Raw genomic sequence first — 16,462 nt, forward strand, 5'->3', positions numbered from 1 at the left:
TCCTTCCTGTCTTTCTTTTTTTTCGGGCTGACCGCATCTCCAGCTGCGTAAGGCCATCGAGGGCTCAGTGACGGTGACTGGAGTGAAAGTGCGCCCTCCGCTGGCCAGTTTCCGTGACAGTGGGAACACCACAAATGTATCCGAGGTAACTGAACTTCACAAGCTGTGCATCCGCCACAGGGGGCTCTCTTTGCCACGGGAACCCAACCCTCCAAATGTGGAGGATCAGCCAGATCTCCAGTACAAAGAGATCCCTGTCAACTTTTCGGACGAAACAAACGTGCAGTTCGAAGCCAGCGACATCACAAATCCCTTGTCAGAGCTGCCGCTCCAAGAAAGCCCCTCGTTCACAGAGGATCAGTCTGAGTTTACTTTTGACTGCAGCCCCTCCCACACTGAGGAATCGGAGCTGGCCTGTGACTTTGACCCCTCCAACCAAACTCCTGAGCCAGACGAAATGGAGCAAGAGGAGGCGCCTCCGTCTCTAAACAACAGCCAATCCGAACCTGGGGGCGAGGGTAGCACAGGCCACACTGAGGATCAGTCGGAATGATCAGATCCACACTGTCGCCTCATGAATGTTGACGTTTCTTATGTTTGTTGGGGTCACACTCACCTCCAAGTCCAGCCTAGATACTCGTGGTATGACAGTGAGCGAGTGCTTGAAAGATATATGAGGGATAAAGCTGGTTTTGTTTTATGTTTTTAATGCTGACAGCTAATCTCCTGGAAGGACCAAAAGTAGCACTTTCTGACCAAAAGAGTCAATATTTACAGGGTATAAAATTCAAATATCAGGATTTTTGGTTTTAAAATGTTGCTCTGCTACGCCTGCGGAAGACAATGAAGTTGAATCCACAATTTGTAAACTGGTTTCTCCATCCATACATCCATACAAACATACATACATGTGAAACCAAGAACACAGCACTGAGCATACCCTGAATAATCTCCGTTCCGAGCTAATAACGACCATATTTTACAAAAAGAGTCTCATATTATATTATAGATAATCTGTAGTTAGCGATTGACTCAAAGAGTCATCAGAAACTTTGGGAAAGGGTCACTTTCACATAGACTATTCACTACTATACTACACTTTTCTGGTGGTCTTCCTGCCACCAGAGGAGTCGCCCCCTGCTGGCCTTCATAAAGAATGCCACGTCTGATTAGAGGGCTCAGGGGGTTGGAATGAAAGGGCTCTTTGTAGTCCTTTCTGCTGTGTTAAGCTGGATTTATGGTCCAGTAGCATTGGCTTTAATTTTTCTCCCCTTTTTGTTCTTCTTTTCTTTATTTCAGCTCATTTTTGTTAGATGCCAGCTGCTGGACAAAGAGTTTATACACATACATGCATCCAGCTGTCAACTTGCAGCTGGTTGTAGTTAGAGATGATGAGTTCGACCTCCTCATCTTCCTCTCTTGCCTCTCTCTAGCTCCTCTTTCACTCCTCCAGTTCTTTTAATCAGTGTTTCTCTTCTCCTCCTTTTTTACGTCCTTCATAATCCATGACGGCTTGCCACCTCCTCTTTGAAGCTCACTTCTAGAGCATCACAAGTGTTTATCTGGGGTTGTCTACTCCTCAGTAGAGACTACTCCTCAGCTCCTTGTCTAATTGATTGTGGTCAAGGGTCTAAGCAAGAGCTTTACTGAGTCTGTACTTGTTTTTTCTTTTTCTTTTTCGTGCTTTAAAAGAGCTCAACTTTTTATTTGAGCTCTTCTCTGAGTCGTCTCACTTGCTGCTTTTGCCCATCTTCCACAAGGCCAGTCTGCTCCTTTTGAGATCTGTCTCTCCTTGAGACACTTTATCTCTATGATGGCAGAGCAGAGGCCATCTCTCAGTCCCTGCACAGCTGAGTTTTGAGGGGAGTTGGTCAGTGTGCTATTTCACACTGAAGCTGCTCTCTTTAAAATGCATTAGCCCAAATCTCTTAAAGACTCAAACATACTTGTCATTAAAGTCCAGGCACACAAACATTAAAATGGCAATATGCCAGTAGGATCCTTGTTCTCGTGAATTAAACAAGGATCCTTGTTTAATTCACGAGAATGATTTTAATGATTAATTAAAATCATAATTCACGTCGGCAGTAATGACACCCGGTTACGCCAATCGGAGGTCACTAAAATCAATATTGAATCGGTGTGCAACTTTGCCAAAACAATGTCGGACTCTGTAGTTTTCTCTGGTCCCCTCCCCAATCAGACCAGGAGTGACATGTTTAGCCGCATGTTCTCCTTAAATTGCTGGCTGTCTGAGTGGTGTCCCAGAAATGATGTGGGCTTCATAGATAATTGGCAAACCTTCTGGAGGAAACCTGGTCTTGTTAGGAGAGACGGCATCCATCCCACTTTGGATGGAGCAGCTCTCATTTCTAGAAATATGGACAAATTTATTAAACCCCTCAAAACATGACTATCCAGAGTTGGGACCAGGAAGCAGAGATGCAGTCTTACACGCCTCTCTGCAGCTTCTCTCCTCCTGCTACCCCCCCAAAAACCCATCTCCATAGAGACTGTGTCTGCTTCCAAAAAGACAAAAAACAAACTAAAAACCAGCAACAAACAACTTAAACATTTACAAAGAAAGAACAATACAGTATCCACATCTGAACCAAAGAGTAAAACAGTGAAATGTGGATTATTAAATATTAGGTCTCTCTCCTCCAAGTCTCTGTTAGTACATGACTTAATAATTGATCAACAAATTGATTTACTCTGCCTTACAGAAACCTGGTTGCAGCAGGATGATTATGTTAGTTTAAATGAATCAACACCCCCGAGTCATTCTAACTACCAGAAATCTCGAAGCACAGGTCGAGGGGGCGGTGTGGCAGCAATTTTTCACACCAGTCTATTAATTAATGAAAGACCAAGACAGACTTTTAATTCATTTGAAAGCCTGATGCTTAGCCTCGTCCACCCCAGCTGTGAAACTCAGAAACCAGTCTTACTTGTTATCATCTATCGTCCACCTGGGCCTTACACAGAGTTTCTGTCTGATTTCTCAGACTTTATATCTAATTTAGTTCTGAGCTCAGATAAAATAATTATTGTGGGTGATTTTAACATCCATGTTGATGCTAAAAATGACAGCCTCAACATGGCATTTAATCTGTTGTTAGACTCAATTGGTTTCTCTCAAAATGTAAAAGAACCCACCCACCACTTTAATCACACTCTAGATCTTGTTTTAACATATGGCATAGAAACTGAACATTTAACAGTGTTTCCTGAAAACCCTCTCCTGTCTGATCATTTCTTGATAACATTTACATTTACAATAATTGATTACGCAGCAGTGGAGAGTGGACTTTATCAAAGTAGATGTCTTTCTGAAAGCGCTGTAACTAAGTTTAAGAATATAATCCAGCCACTGTTATCATCGTCAATGCCCTGTACCAACACAGAGCAGAGCAGCTATCTGAACGCTACCCCAACAGAGGTCGATTATCTTGTTAATAATTTCACCTCCTCACTACGTACGACTCTGGATACTGTAGCTCCAGCGAAAACTAAGGTCTCTAATCAGAAGTACCTGACCCTGTGGTATAATTCTCAAACACGTACCCTAAAGCAGATGACTCGTAATCTGGAGAGGAAATGGCGTGTCACAAATTTAGAGGATCATCATTTAGCCTGGAGAAATAGTTTGTTGCTTTATAAGAAAGCCCTCCGCAAAGCCAGAACAGCTTACTACTCATCACTGATTGAAGAAAATAAGAACAACCCCAGGTTTCTCTTCAGCACTGTAGCCAGGCTGACAAAAAGTCAGAGCTCTTTTGAGCCAACCATCCCTTTAACGTTAACTAGTGATGACTTCATGAACTTCTTCACAAATAAAATTTTTATCATTAGAGAAAAAATTACCAATAATCATCCCACAGATGTAATATTATCTACAGCTACTCTTAGTTTCATTGATGTTAAGTTAGACTCTTTTTCTCCAATTGATCTTTCTGAGTTAACTTCAATAATTACTTCCTCCAAACCATCAACGTGTCTTTTAGACCCCATTCCTACAAAACTGCTCAAAGAAGTCCTGCCATTGATTAATTCTTCGATCTTATATATGATCAACCTATCTCTAATAATCGGCTATGTACCACAGGCCTTCAAGGTGGCTGCAGTTAAACCTTTACTCAAAAAGCCATCTCTAGACCCACCAGTCTTAGCTAATTATAGGCCAATCTCCAACCTTCCTTTCATATCAAAAATCCTTGAAAGAGTAGTTGTCAAACAGCTAACAGATCATCTGCAGAGGAATGGTTTATTTGAAGAGTTTCAGTCAGGTTTCAGAGTTCATCACAGCACAGAAACAGCTTTAGTGAAGGTTACAAATGATCTTCTTATGGCCTCTGACAGTGGACTCATCTCTGTGCTTGTCCTTCTTGACCTTAGTGCAGCATTCGATACTGTTGACCATAATATCCTATTAGAGCGATTAGAACATGCTGTAGGTATTACAGGTATTGCACTGCAGTGGTTTGTATCATATCTATCTAATAGACTCCAATTTGTGCATGTAAATGGAGAGTCCTCTTCACACACTGAGGTTAATTATGGAGTTCCACAGGGTTCAGTGCTAGGACCAATTCTGTTTACATTATACATGCTTCCCCTAGGCAGCATCATTAGAAGACATAGCATACATTTTCACTGCTATGCAGATGACACCCAGCTCTATCTGTCCATGAAGCCAGATAACACACACCAATTAGTTAAACTGCAGGAATGTCTTAAAGACATAAAGACTTGGATGGCCACTAACTTTCTGCTTCTTAACTCAGATAAAACTGAGGTCATTGTACTCGGCGCTGAAAAGCTTAGAAATATGGTATCTAACCAGATTCTTACTCTGGATGGCATTACCTTGGCCTCCAGTAACACTGTGAGGAACCTTGGAGTCATTTTTGACCAAGATATGTCCTTCAACGCACATATTAAACAAATATGTAAGACTGCGTTCTTCCATTTGCGCAACATCTCTAAAATTAGAAATATCCTGTCTCAGAGTGACGCTGAAAAACTAGTTCATGCATTTATTACTTCCAGGCTGGACTACTGCAATTCATTATTATCAGGATGTCCAAAAAACTCACTGAAAAGCCTTCAGTTAATCCAAAATGCTGCAGCAAGAGTACTGACAGGGACTAGAAGGAGAGAGCATATTTCTCCTGTTTTGGCTTCCCTTCATTGGCTTCCTGTTAAATCCAGAATTGAATTCAAAATCCTGCTCCTCACATACAAGGTCTTAAATAATCAGGCCCCATCTTATCTTAATGACCTTGTAGTACCATATCACCCTATTAGAGCACTTCGCTCTCGCTCTGCAGGCCTACTTGTTGTTCCTAGAGTATTTAAAAGTAGAATGGGAGGGAGAGCCTTCAGTTTTCAGGCCCCTCTTCTGTGGAACCAGCTTCCAGTTTGGATTCGGGAGACAGACACTATCTCTACTTTTAAGATTAGGCTTAAAACTTTCCTTTTTGCTAAAGCATATAGTTAGGGCTGGACCAGGTGACCCTGAATCCTCCCTTAGTTATGCTGCAATAGATGTAGGCTGCCGGGGGATTCCCATGATGCATTGAGTTTTTCCTTTCCAGTCACCTTTCTCACTCACTATGTGTTAACAGACCTCTCTGTATTGAATCGTATCTGTTATTAATCTCTGTCTCTCTTCCACAGCATGTCTTTTATCCTGTCTTCCTTCTCTCACCCCAACCGGTCGCAGCAGATGGCCGCCCCTCCCTGAGCCTGGTTCTGCCGGAGGTTTCTTCCTGTTAAAAGGGAGTTTTTCCTTCCCACTGTCGCCAAAGTGCTTGCTCATAGGGGGTCATATGATTGTTGGGCTTTTCTCTGTATCTATGAAGCGCCTTGAGGCGACATTTGTTGTGATTTGGCGCTATATAAATAAAATTGAATTGAATTGAATTGAAAATTCTCATCTTATTTTAATGCACAAAGTACAATGAGGATGAAATCACAGAAAAAAAGATTTAGGAAGGTTTGTGGGGAAAAAAACATGAAAAAGGGGGGTGAGTCTCATCTGTGACTGCTGCTTTTGCACTTCCCTTTAGGGCTGAACATTTCCTTTTTTCCGTTTTGTTGGTTTGAGGCAACAATACTTGGTTTATGCTAAAAACAAACAAAGAAAACAACAACTTTGGATTAAAATACACAATTTACAAAATTACAATGATGCTAAAGGGATACAGAGTGCTTTCACGTGTAATGCCTCAGCGTCAGTACATGTGACTGTAGGGACGAGTAGTACGAGTAGGGACTAAGAAGGTTGTTCTCTATGGACAGCCCTCATTACAGTAAAAGTCATCAGGGAGCAAAAATGTACTTTATTTGTTTATTTAAGCTAGCTATGGCATCACATCTGTCACCCGCCTGTCTGTCCATCCACAGGTCATAGGAATCGCTCCTCCTCCGACAGTAGTAGTCAGATTTTGTTTTATTTAACTCTGATCGAGAATGCTACTGTTGCAGCAAGTTGGTTCATGAAGTTTCTTCCTTCCTGGATATTCCACAATCAACTGTAAGTGGTTTTATTGCAAAGTGGAAGTGTTTAGCAACACAGGAACTCAGAGTCAGAGTGAGGTCAAAGAGCTCCAGTCCTCTGGCATTAACATTTTTCAATTCAATTAAAATTTATTTATATAGCACAAAATCACAACAACAGTCACCTCAAGGTGCTTTATATTGTAAGGGAGACCCTACAATAATGCATACAGAGAAAAACCCAACAATTATATGATTGTGAGTAAGCACTTTGGCGACAGTGGGAAGGAAAAACTCCCTTTTAACAGGAAGAAACCTCCAGCAGAACCAGGCTCAGGGAGGGGCCATCTGCTGCAACCGGTTGGGGTGAGAGAAGGAAAACAGGATAAAGACATGCTGTGGAAGATCAGCACAAAAACTGTGCACTGGAAGCTTCATGGCGTCACAGTGTGCTATGTGGCAGGCAGGATGAAGGACTCAAGACAGAGTAATAAACTTAAAATGGCAGCTTTTATCCTGGAAAAAAAACTAACATTAAATACAAAACTAAACTAGAAACAGGAAGCAAGAAACTTCAATTAGAAAACAAACCAGAAACTGTAAACTTGGCTATGGCTGGAAAGACGGAGGGAAACGCAAAGCATAATGAGGGCATGACGCAAGACAGAGCAAAGGAAAACACAGGGCTTATATACACCGAGGGATAACGAGGGGATGAGACACAGGAGGAGAGCACAGCTGGGAGTAATCAGGCCTAACAAGACAAAGGAAGCAAAGCAGAATACAATGACAAAAGACACACTGTCAAAGTAAAACAGGAAGTATAACACAGAGACACGGACTTGACGCTGAGACAGAGGCATGAACTGTGGTACAGGGGGGGAAAAAAGCACAGAGAAGATATAACACAGACACAGGGAAGGCACACTGTGTGAAACTAGAACAACAAAATATAACCTCAAGAGAACTGAAACCATGAATAACAAATAATCAAGAAATCTAAGTTAAATACAAAACACTGGGTCACACCCAGGACTATGACACATGGCATGGGTTTCCATAGACCAGCAGCTCCTGTATGTGTGGTGTGTAGGGGGCCCAATGCTTTTGGACACTAAATATCCATATTATTTTTAGCGTGGATTAAATACATTTACATGGCCAGAGAGATGTGTGAGGGATATAACTCCTGTTGACTATAATAGAGGAACACCCCCAGCCCAGCCCCCTGAGCAAGAATGGTTTTCTAACGCAGCTTGTTTTTAGATAACATTACAAAAACGTAGTGAATAATAAAGAAATCTTATTACAAGCTATGTACTGTTTCTGATAGATAGATTAGGAAGCCTGTGGTGGAAACTACACCTGCCTCTATTGTAATAGAGAATCACGTCCAGCAGTACAACTCTGTGGTTCATTAAGTTTCCAGACCCACTAACCTACTTCCAACACCACAGGCTGCTTTTGTCAAGTAAGATGGTGTTAGTTTGGTCTTTTTTCTGGGATTTGTTGACAGCAAAAACACAGAACACCACCTCCAGCTTTATCTTTTATGTGTGTCTGATATGTGTGTGTGTGTCTGGTGTGTGTGTGTGTGTGTGTGTGTGTGTGTGTGCGAGAGTGCAACTTTCTGTGCCACACTCAAATCTGGATCAGACTCGTAACTATTGGGTCTTCATGCCAAATCAACATCCTGTAAACATGATGCCAAACATTACAAGGACAGAAACGAGTGACGTACGATTAACTGCGAGTGGAAACATCAAAACAATAAAAGAAAGCACAGAAAAACAAAGAACATTTCTAATGAGCACACGATGGTATGACTTCAAACAACTACCTATTCACTAGCGGTGGGTTTATATATCCGAGAGTCATAATGTTAAGACGTATTGCGGTGTTGTTTTATGTGTTTCGGTGATAGGCAATAAATTTACATTAACAATGCAGTAAAGGTTCAGACTACATTATTTATAACACTCTGCTGTCCTGTCAGAGCTTCATGTTGCAGCATTTCATGAGGTTTGGGCGGGTTTTCTTCTTCTTTTTCTGCTATTAAATACTGGTTGCATCAGCCCCCGGTAGTCCACAATGAGCTGGGAACTATAAACACATCGACAAAGGCAGCTTCTAAATGTCCACCAAGCTTTAGTACAGGGCTCTAAAGAACAGTGAAGCACATTGTAATTACCATGACTATAATTTAATGCACATGTAGCCTTGTCTGGCTTAATAAGGGCAATGCAGACTGAACTGCCTCTACATTTGTGTCTAGCGATGATGACGGAACAACGCTTTGGCTTTGAGTTACAGGAATATACTGGCTGTTGTATAGAGAACACACAGACACACACACACATTTATACGTATAATACACACATATACCGTACCGTATGTGGCCTGTAGATATTAAACATCACGATATGTTACCACGTGTCTTTATGACATTTAATCCAGCCTGACCTCTAATGCAGCGTTGAGAAATGTAACTACTGTCTGAAGCCCGTGACACCCACAAGTCCCCCCCCCCCCCCAAAAAAAAGGAAAAAAACCTTGTAGAGCTACAAGCGTGTGTGTGAGTCCTTGTTACGACCTTCAAATGATGTGTAAGTATTTTCGCTTCATGGAACAATTTTGAGCCATATTTCAGTCTCGTGTGAGAGCACCGCAGCACATCAACCAGCCCTTTTTTTGTTTTGAGTATTATTTTTTTTTCCTCCTTGCAGGCATCTGTGCAGAGATTTATTAATGTCTTAACTTTTTTTCTTGTTTGCATTTAGGAATGTGAAGTAGTGCTTGCCATATAAGATTAATTATAAAGGAGTTAAACTTAGAGAGTGTATAAGCTCAATTGCAGCGTATCTAGTTAAGCAATAAGTCTGTAGTATCTCCCTTTATATGGCACTGGCCTGTATATGCTTTGTATATATATATATGAAAGAGTTACGCACATGCTATTGTACATAGGAGAATTATGCATTTGCAGTCAACAGCCATTGTTATTTTTCAGAGGACATGAACTTGTTTTTGTACATGAGTGAATGATTAAATTTAAAGGGGAAAAAACTGCATTGGAAGGGTAAACGAGCAGTCTTGTTTCTTTCTTGCTTTTTGGATTGCAGAGAAAAAAATAAAACAACAAAGTATCTTCTTTCAAAAACTCATATTTATATATGCAAGACATTCAGGCATTCAATATCAAACAGAGCCCAACCCACGTGACACAGCGTGACCCAGAGGAAACAACACTAGAAAATATCCATAGAAAACCAATGCAATAGCAACACATGACTGTTCACACACACACACACAAAAAATAAACGTACAAAACTTAGTGAACAACAGCATTACATTCTGATTGAACTCTCTCAACATATTGACTGTTTACAGCAGCGATAAACAGTGGAGCAAGATCAGTATGAAAGGCCTGGAGGATGAGAGACAGGAGACAGAATGAGTGCAGGAGGAAGGAGAAGAGGAAGGAGGAGGAGGAGAGGTGTAAGGATGAAGCATAATATCCAGAATCAACACAGACTCAAGGGGACAAAAAGGTGGACGACACATCACATCAAATACTCTTTTTTTCCCTCTGCTTCTTCTCTCTCTTCTTCTTCCTCATCGAATGACGCCACCCCGGAAGACGCCCGGTCAGAGAAAAAGCTCCTGGGGCTGCAGTGCCACACCCGGACCTCGTGAAACACGCTGCCTTCCTCCTCCTCGTCTTCCTCGTCCTCCTCTCCAGGAGACTCAGAGTGAGAGGTAGAGTAGCAGGAGTCAAACCTGCTGCTCCTGCACCTCGGTCTCCACTCGGGCTTGCTGTGGATGCACACTTCGCTGCGGTGCTCCTGCAAAGGAGCCGGCTGCTCCTCGAGGCTGTCCAGCCTCTCCTCCTCTTCCTCCTCCTCCTCCAGACACGTACTCATGGAGTCGCTGGGCAAAGTGGGTGAGTTGCTTTGTGATGACTGTGGGGCATTTTCAGTTGCTAGCCTGCCACAGGGCAGGCTGCTGTTGTGGGAGCCCAGGGGATCATCGGATGGTGGCGTCTCAGTGCGGTCGACCCCGGGCGGTGCTCCAAAGGTGGAACTGTAGATGGTGCCTTCTGAAGGAGGAACAAAGAGTCAGAAGACCAGGAAGTGGATTTACTGATGAGGTGACAGGGTGCAAAGATGAGATGTTTGATGTAGAATGATGCAAAGTTGGATACCTGAGTTTTGGCTGGATACCGTGTGAGTCTGTCCACTGATGTGGGAGTCTTCATCATTGAAATCTTCCTCATCATCGTCATCCACAGATGCCCAAGCACGTAGCTTAGCCTCCGCAATGGCAAACTGCTCGGCCACTCCTAGCAGGAAAACAGGTCCGACAAATGAAGCTAGATTAAGGTAATTTCAAACTCTAAACTGTGTATTTACTAATGTTGTCTGCAATACGGTGAGAAAAAAAGTGAATGATTTATCTTATCTTTATCTCACAACATCTTATACGGGACAGAAACAAAGTGAGTATTCTAGTGATGACGTGGACCAGCTGATAGCTCAGCTTATACTCATACTGCAAGCCACATTGCAACCCATGGTCCTCTTCATGCCATGTCTATTAAGTTGTTTACATGACCAGGATTCTTGCTGCCTCTCTCTGCCTCCACCCTTTCACATACACATGTTAAAGTGCAGCGAGGTCCCACAACACAACCGTGCAACAAATATAAATTACTGCAGATGGAAGCAACAATCTTCTCTGGATGTTAATGGTCCAGGCAATACAAAAGGGAGGAGTAAAGGTGAATTTCTATCCTCCTGTTATTTGCTAATTTACCTGAGTGTGACATTGTCTGAGTCATCTCTGTCACTATGAGCCTTAAATAAGAGCGTCAAATCAGAATTCCCAGGGTTACCTATTCAAACGGCTTCAAAAAATGACCCATAAAAAAGAAACTAACACATAGTTTTCTGCTTTTACTTAAAGTGACCCAAAAAATTCATTACAGAAAATAATTTCATTCAATTTAATATTATCATAACACAGCTAATTGTTTAAGTTCGCGAGCTTCGCTGTGTGGCATACGCAGCTGCATATCAGTCAGCCTCTCTCTCTCTTTTGCTCTCGATCAATCCACACCGATGGCACTGGTGCCACAGATGATGAGTCACAGCAAAACAACAGGAGCTGCTGTACCATTGGTGGCCAGTGAAGTGATTGGGGAGAGTATCTAACAGGCCACCATCTGCTGCCAAGACAAGCCGTCACCCAGGAGACACGATGGTGGGCGGAGCAAACCGCTGACATGCAGGAGTTTTAGGGCATTAGATGCATGACAGAAGGTGAGAGAAAGCCAGACGAGAGGATGCATGTTCCCACACACACACACAAAAATTTACATATAATTATCCTGTATGTGTGTCTCGAATAGCATTTTAATCTGAATATCAAACATTCTGCTGGCTGAGAGGTCAGAAGGTCAAAGAAGTGAGTACCTGCAGCAAAACGAGCCTCCTTCTCCCCTTCAGTCAGATTGCAGTAGGAGCTGAACTGGGAGTGTGCGGCCAGTGAAGGAGCTGCAGGTTTAGGCCAACCTTTCCACTCGATGAGGTGAGCGACCCGGCCCTGAGCCAGCGAGGTGGGCTTTGTCATGTGGTCTCTCACTGCCTGAGAGATACCTGGACGGTGGAGAGGTAAAGGCCAGGGTTTCATGTTTAAATTCACAGCATATAGATGATAACGAGGCTAGTGCTAGAAAGGTCATCACCATTCAAGGAGGATCTGGCAAGCGCTGCAAACTCATGAATGCCGGCAGATTTCCGTGAGTCTGCAGGAGATTTTCCGGACTTTGGAATCATTTCAATCTCCTCAAATTTCACCTGTAAAACAAAATTATTCGTTTTTAGAAAGAAAAACTCGATTTGTGCGCCACATTCAGAATTAGTCTGCCATTTCAGTATTCCCACACTTGTTTATATTGTACAGCTTTTATTACAGATGACACCAAAGCTGGCGCACAGACCGAGTTCAAGAAATAAAACCTCTTGATTTTCCTACCTCTTCCTCTCTTCTTGTCTCCATTCTTTCTCTACTCCTGGACCTCAGCTTCATCGTGGACGTGCAGAGATGGTATCACGGCACAGCGCACAAACGACTAAAAGTCACAGCTTGCGTTCACTGGTTTAAACCACCAGCCTGACAAGCAAACATCAATGGCCTACATTTACCGCACAGATGCTAAAGCCACGATAAGCCTGTGCAACCGGTTAGAATGGTTGGGGTGGAGGGAGGCGAGCGCAATTGTGGCAGTTTCCATGCGTCTGAGCAAACATATGGCGTGTGACCAGCACGGGTAAGCAGCTCCAGCTGGGCCTCCTCATTGCAAAGCTGCAGATTAAAATGATAGCGCTACCTAACTAACTCCACAACAAACACACATGGCCACACTGAGCAGATGTGATGGGTCAGCAAAATCTACAATGTGGCTTACAGTAGCCGGAGCACAAGATGGATTTGTAAAATGTCGTGTTTTCAGGCCATCTGACTAGCAGGAAAGGCAACTGTGAGCACATGCATGAGTGGACAGATATCCTTAAGCAGATTGGCCTCCAAAGCGGCTAAGAAAGACGAGGCCCCTGACAGCATTTAAAAGCTCACACTGAAGTCAGCCATGAAAGTAAATGAGTGTCAGAGGCAAAAAGGTGGGTAGGGACTCTGGGAGGACGTGATATGAAGGTGCAACCAGCTCTGTTCAGAGGAAAGCTTCAGCTGTTAAACACCTGTGAGACGTCACTCATGCTGAAGGCTGATAAACACAACACATGTCCAGCATGTACAGCTCTGAGCGGCTCCCTCCAGCGAGACCGACAGCTCGCCTCTTTAATCATGCAGGCACAATAAATCTACAGCTTTTACTTGAACCTGAATATCAAAGACAGCCACTGCTGCAAATGTGGATTAGGACATATGGAAATTAAGTCTGCCTTGACTACAAATGGAGACGTGTCCAAAACTGCCTGTGACGTGAGTTTTTGTCCTGCAGTTTTCCATAATCTGTTCTTTCCTTTAATAATTTAAAAGAAACTGAAAATGTCAGGGAACATTAAGAGTCTGAACAAGATTAAAGGGTACTCATTAAGAGTTCCCTTATATTTCTGTCAGAAATGTAACAGTGTAACAGTTTCAAACTGTAAGATCAGAACATGTGAGCGTGAGCCAAAAGCCTCACCTACCTGCTCAAACCTTGTGTCTGCAAGGGGCAGATAGATAGGTGTCTTAAATGGGAGGGGCAACGACTAAAACTACTTGTTTCAGAGTGAATATACTGTGCAGGAGAAATAAGGGATATTTTGAACAATGCAAAGCCACTCTAGTAGAATTCTGGGATCAAAAAATATGGTCTCTTATTCTTATTTAAATCTTATTTCCTATCCCATTAATCACTCAAACTTATTATGGGAACCTCTAAAAAGGTGCAGGTAATAGACGATGATCTTCATTTGCTTTACATTTGTCTGCAGTTTTACTATTTTAATATCGTCAGCCCACAGGCGACCACAGAAAAAATGTAACCTTCAATCAACTTAATGAGCAACTATTTGTGATTAAAAAAAATGTCAGTTTTGTTTCTATTCAATAATAAATAATAATAACAGAAGAAAATAAATGATTCAAAAACATCACACATGCATTTGTACATCTTGTGTGTCATTCTTTTTTTTCCCCCAACCAGTGCACCTGCATATAATTTGGCCTCTCTGGAGCAGTTAATTACGTGACGTGCTTTTAAGCGTGCGCGCAGACACAAGCAAACACACATCCCCCCCCCCCTTTTAATTTTTTTTAATTTTTACATCTGACAAATGCTGCTAATTAGCACCTATGATAATAACAGCCACACGTGTAACTGCGCTTCTAATTAACTCGCTCTAGGCCTTTTCCCCCTCACGAGGTGTTTGGATTATTTTGTCCACTCCCTGCAGAGGAAGACCAATTTGCGACTTCCTGACATTAACATATGCGTGACTAAACATATACAACAGGGCTGATGTGTCGTCTGACACCTCCAGAGACACTGATTGTGACTTAGGGGACCAACAAGTGGGATCGAGCTAAGCCAGCGTGTCTGCAGCCAAACATCTTCAGCTCGGAGGAAGCTGCAGTGCTCATATGTAAGGAGGGTTTTTTTTTCTTCTTCTGGAAATGTGCATTCAAGCAACAGAAGCGGAACGCTGATGCTGAATAACACATCACCCCGCCATTGATGACAGATTACGCAGAAAATAACGCAGGAGAAGTGCGGATGCTGCAGCAGCAGGTCCCCGGGAACCTCTGAAGGTCTCCATCTGCATACCATAGCTCCATACCCGCATCGGGTAAACACCAACAGCACCTGCCCTTTATCTGCACCTCTACCGCTCTGTTGGGGTTCGTGTGGTCGGAATCGTTCCCCGCACAGCCACTCTCGGTACCTACCTGTAAGTCGGACCGCGGCGGCTCATCATAATGCCTGTAACGTCTCCAATCCGATCAACATATGTCACCGCTGTTCGTCCTCCAGCTGCAGGGTCTGCAATAGAGCATTAAAGCGACGTTGACGGCGGAAACATCTTCCCAACTCCAGCATCAGCTACATCTCCGACACAGACGGACGCACCATTTGTTGCTCGCTATGTGGGTTACATAGGCTGTCCGAATGTCTCCCGATGGCAAGCGTCATCAACGCAAGGCGGTGTCATTGCACCCGCCCCCCCCCCCCCCCCCTCCATGCAGCCAAGAAGACACAGCAACCTGCAGCTCCAGTCTTTCCTAGAAACCGCACGTTTTAATCCTTTTCGTCTGATAGTGAGGCACCAGCAGTACGCACGCAGGACGGATGTGTTGAAATTTACTTACTGCAGTAAAAATAAAAAAGGGGGTGATCGTTCCAAAAAACGGGTTGCCGTCACGAGTTTGACCTTATTTGTCCAGTTTTGTGAGCGACAAGATGCACAAATCAGACTTTAAAAAAAAAAATGAGCAAAAGAAAAACCTATTAAAACCGTGATCCGAGGTTAAAGGTCAAAACCGTGCAGCCTCCGACAGTGAACTCTCTAAACATTTAATAAAAGACTGAAACGTCATTCCCAGAGGGTTCAGTCGCACGCTCAAAGGCAGATTCTACTGGCAGTCGTGAGGTGGAAGCAGAAGCTGAACTTGCAGCCAAAGTGGAACAAGCAAAGGCCACACAAGAAATATTGGCACAGGAAACCAAGATCAGCCAAATGGAAAATGAGTGGAAAATAAAGGAAGTGGAAACAAAGGCAAAGTTGGAGGAGGAAAAGACTAAACTTCAACAGTTAAAGGCAGACAGTGAAGTGAAAGTAGCAGCTGCACGAGTAAGAGCCCTTAGCGCTCAAAATGACATTGAAAGCTATGATCAAGTGTCCTGCTACAACTTAGAAAATTCCGCAAATCTCCCCAACAGCGCAACACGGCTCTCTTTAAATCCACGAGCACCGACATTTAGACCTCACAATACTACTCCAGAACGTGAAGAACTTAGTTTAGTTCAAGCCCTTGCCAGCTCTCTTACCCTAAACAGGCTTCCTGTACCTGAGCCCACCATCTTTAGTGGCGACCCCCTAAAGTTTATGGATTGGAAGGTATCCTTTATGGCACTAATTGGTGACAAACCTTTACCTGTGTGTGAGAAAATGTTGTATCTAAAGAGCTATCTTGCGGAGCGAGGTACATGTTTTAAGTTGTATTTGTTTTCTTACTTGATATTTTGTTGTATTTTCTGCTTTATTTGAGTTCATATTTGTAATAAGCGTCTAAGAAAATGTATTTTGTGTTTCTGTTTAGTTTTCACGGTGCATTGGCGCACCTCTGCACTGTTAGATTCTGAATGAATCTTAAAGTAAAAATTACTGCACCCGTCGAGGCTCTCTCTATTTCTTCCTTGGTCCGGGGGACTGCTACAGATCCATTCATTCAT

At 43.0% G+C, this 16,462-nt stretch overlaps 2 protein-coding genes across 7 annotated transcripts in view; one reads left to right on the forward strand and one right to left on the reverse strand.

Annotated features, from left to right (window-relative positions):
• Positions 1–9,810, forward strand: part of clcn2a (chloride channel, voltage-sensitive 2a) — a 64,220-nt gene extending 54,410 nt beyond the window's left edge. For all 5 annotated transcript variants that reach the window (XM_085139494.1, XM_085139490.1, XM_085139493.1 and 2 more), the window contains one exon: positions 44–9,810. In XM_085139494.1, the coding sequence (XP_084995620.1) occupies positions 44–553 (510 nt within the window). In that variant the 3' untranslated portion in view covers positions 554–9,810. The remainder of the gene's footprint in view (positions 1–43) is intronic.
• On the reverse strand, positions 9,653–15,309 carry fam131aa (family with sequence similarity 131 member Aa). Of its 2 annotated transcripts, none has more exons than XM_085139500.1 (5): positions 12,541–15,309; positions 12,251–12,362; positions 11,979–12,161; positions 10,709–10,846; positions 9,653–10,603 (listed from the first exon to the last, which is right to left on the reverse strand). In XM_085139500.1, exons 1-5 carry the CDS (start codon positions 12,592–12,594, stop codon positions 10,068–10,070), a joined length of 1,023 nt encoding a protein of 340 aa, XP_084995626.1. In that variant the 5' UTR covers positions 12,595–15,309; the 3' UTR covers positions 9,653–10,067. The 2 variants fall into 2 exon arrangements, with proteins under 2 accessions (XP_084995626.1, XP_084995627.1); XM_085139501.1 differs by having other exon boundaries at positions 14,959–15,304.
• Positions 15,310–16,462: the final 1,153 nt, after the last annotated feature.

This window comes from Neolamprologus multifasciatus, chromosome 18 (genome assembly GCF_963576455.1).
Source record: "Neolamprologus multifasciatus chromosome 18, fNeoMul1.2, whole genome shotgun sequence".
NCBI lineage: Eukaryota > Metazoa > Chordata > Actinopteri > Cichliformes > Cichlidae > Neolamprologus > Neolamprologus multifasciatus.

What these genes read in the sequence shown, in the direction of transcription:
- fam131aa (XM_085139500.1), bottom strand. Translation starts at nt 12,594, where the DNA reads ATGAAGCTGAGGTCCAGGAGTAGAGAAAGAATGGAGACAAGAAGAGAG. An exon ending in GGAGGCTCGTTTTGCTGCAG is followed by an intron (nt 10,847 to 11,978) that starts GTACTCACTTCT and finishes TTTTCCTGCTAG; the next exon opens with GAGTGGCCGAGCAGTTTGCC. An exon ending in GGTATCCAGCCAAAACTCAG is followed by an intron (nt 10,604 to 10,708) that starts GTATCCAACTTT and finishes TTCCTCCTTCAG; the next exon opens with AAGGCACCATCTACAGTTCC.